Raw genomic sequence first — 2,959 nt, forward strand, 5'->3', positions numbered from 1 at the left:
AGAAGGGTCGTGGAGTCGAGATGCAGGTCAAATTTAGTTCGAGAAAAATATTTTTCTCAATCATAGCTGGTCAAGTATTCCTCAAATTAGTTTTTAATGTCACTGCACATGCCATTTTAGTTTTAGAATTTAGATCAGCCTTGGTTAACCTTAAAGGGATAGTTCACCCAAAAATGAAAATTCTGTCATTAATTACTCACCCTCACGTCATTCCAAACCCATAAGACCTTCGTTCATCTTCGGAACACAAATTAAGATATTTTTGATGCATTCTGACAGCTCTCAGACCCTCCCATAGACAGCAAGGGTACTACCACGATCAATGTCCAGAAACGTAGCAAGGAGAAAGCGAAAAAAAAGACTTTATTTAACAATTCGTCTCCTCCGCGTCACCCTAGCGCCATTTTGGAGAATATCCACTGAACCACCAGCATATGCTGGTTTTTTCAACAGTACCCTTGCTGTCTATGGGAGGGTCAGAGAGCTCTCGGAATGCATCAAAAATATCTCCACTGAACGCAAACAGTGTATGTTGTTCTGTGTCAGTTGCACCACACGGATACTTGTTTTCGTTCAAATCAAAGCACAAACAATGTAGAAGACGTATCCGCGTGACGCAGCTCACACAGAACAGCATACGCTGTTTGCGTTCAGTGGATACTCTCCAAAATGGCGCTATAGGGAACTATCCCTTTAACTACTACTTAGTTTCCAAATTAGCCAGGAAATGTGCACATTTACATGAGATATTCCTGTCTAGCACTACGGTTAGCCTTTCACTTCTAAAATTAGCACTATACATTTAGTTTTGACCTCAACCACAGGCCCGATGGTAAAATTGGTAAGTGCTTGTTAATGCGATGACTAATAAAACCAGCTTCTATACAGTAGAAATGGGTGAATGTTGTTTATTAAAAAGAACAGATTCAGTTAGCACTTAAGTTTTAAGTAAATGGATGCTTAGATAATTTACAACATATACAGCTGATAAAGCTAGACTTAAACAAAATCATTCACAGAGGAGGATGAGTCGACCCTCGGTTTGAGTCATCCCTGATTGTAGTGCCCATGATTAAAGACTAAAAAGAAAACAAATACAAAAACAACACCATCTAAACCTATCAACATCACATCATTCTACTATTATTTTTCAGATTCAATCAAACAGGAATGAAGCACAATTATTTATCGAGAGGTACAGAATGAATCTCAAACAAACCTGCCAAAAACATGTCCAGGTCACCCCAAATCAAAGGAATGATATATATAATGATAATTATGGTTTAAAAAAGAGAAAATCTTTCTTTTTTCATTTTCATGACAATAAGGCATATTTTGGATTACCATATTGTAAAACTCAATAATATATCATAGTAGTATTTGTTGTACTGCCTTAAATTTACTCTGGTTTAAATGTAAAAAATAAAATAAAATACAAAATATTTTTTTTTTTACTGCAATATGGTAAAAAGAGTATAAGGAATATAACCAAAATCGATTAATTCTGAAAAATATGAATTAACAAAATTATAATTACAATATCCAGAATATACTTAAATCAGTGGTGAAAATGTCAAATAAAAATCTTATTATACTTTTGGCTTTTGGGTGAAATTTGACCTGGACATTTTTCTTCCTATAAGACCTGCATTTCATTTCGGAAACTCTTGCTCTAAAGTTTCTTCATTATATTGAAAGCTCACAAATTCCTTCAACACCAAGTACAGTTTCTATCACATGCTACTCACATATCCACATAATTAAACTTTAACAACATCCAAAATCAATGCTACGTGTGTTAAGACATACAAATGGAAGAGAGGAGCTGTTGAGGGCAGCTAAACACAAGAACAGTGCTGGTCAATGTACGCATGTTGATTAACACCATCGAGCTTTAGTGAAAGAAAGCAATCAGTTCAGCATGTTGGATCATTACATTTCCTGAAGGTTTCAAGATTCAAACTACTTTCATTAAGTAGAAGCATTTCTAAATGCTGAGGCTAGGCTACAAGAGATTATCAAGTCTGCTTTTCATTTAAAGTTTGCATGATTATGCAAATATTGACCCAACCAAATTCAGACTTCAAAGTCTGTAGTTAGCAGTAGTAAGTACCTGATGTAACAGCCCTATTAAAAGCACAAAATGAGCAGCATTTAGAATATTAATATCAGTGCATTAAATCCCAAAGTGTACCGATAAAGCTCAAAACTCAAAGCTCAATTGTGTCTTTGTATCTCTGCGCCACAGTAATGGAACTACATTTCCCATAACCCTTCAGTGAAGCTTTCTGAATCTGGGTAAGGCTATGTGTTGTGATATGTTTGTAGTTTCCTTCACACTTCTCCATCCTCAATACGGGCGAGCTGCCTTTCCAGGACGTCGATCCTGTGACCCTGAGCCAGAACCAGAGCACGCAACGCCCGAATCTCTGTCAGGATATCAGAAACTTGGTCCTCCTGTGCAAGAAAGAAAAACATTTGAGCTTTCACATTTGGGCATAAAAATTCACATTTAGGCTTTAAAATAAACAGGCAAGTATCAAGTCAAAACTTGAGGCATATAAATAATATATTTAATATAGTGCTGGGCAATGATTAACCATATAATTAATGATTAATATTATATATAAATATATTTAATATATAAACATAACATTTTTCTTAAAGTGCCCCTATTATGCCATTTCCAATATTGTCTTTCATGCAGTGTGTAATTCCGTAAGTGCACGATAAATAAAGTTATTGTCTCCCAAAATAAAGAATCGACTCTCTACAGCCTAAACGAGTCGTTAGTAATTCGAATCCCACTTCCGTAACGGCTACACGTCACGGGGTGACACATTTGCATAATTCCCGCCTTTGTTCTACGTTGGCCGGCCGCAAACAACTTGACCCCGCCCACAAACATATCATTTTACTGACGACTGCTTCTCTAATCTCGGGGAGTTCAACGCGGGAT

The 2,959-nt window shown here is 36.3% G+C and overlaps 1 protein-coding gene across 2 annotated transcripts in view; it reads right to left on the reverse strand.

Annotated features, from left to right (window-relative positions):
• Positions 1-1,411: 1,411 nt before the first annotated feature.
• The window catches only part of LOC107710519 (coronin-1B-like), a 23,198-nt gene continuing 21,650 nt past the window's right edge, over positions 1,412-2,959 (reverse strand). For both annotated transcript variants that reach the window (XM_016515415.1, XM_016515339.1), the window contains one exon: positions 1,412-2,457. In XM_016515415.1, coding sequence (XP_016370901.1) covers positions 2,335-2,457 — 123 coding nt within the window. In that variant the 3' untranslated portion in view covers positions 1,412-2,334. The remainder of the gene's footprint in view (positions 2,458-2,959) is intronic.

This window comes from Sinocyclocheilus rhinocerous, unplaced genomic scaffold (genome assembly GCF_001515625.1).
Source record: "Sinocyclocheilus rhinocerous isolate Xijiao unplaced genomic scaffold, SAMN03320098_v1.1 scaffold611, whole genome shotgun sequence".
In the NCBI taxonomy this organism is placed as follows: domain Eukaryota; kingdom Metazoa; phylum Chordata; class Actinopteri; order Cypriniformes; family Cyprinidae; genus Sinocyclocheilus; species Sinocyclocheilus rhinocerous.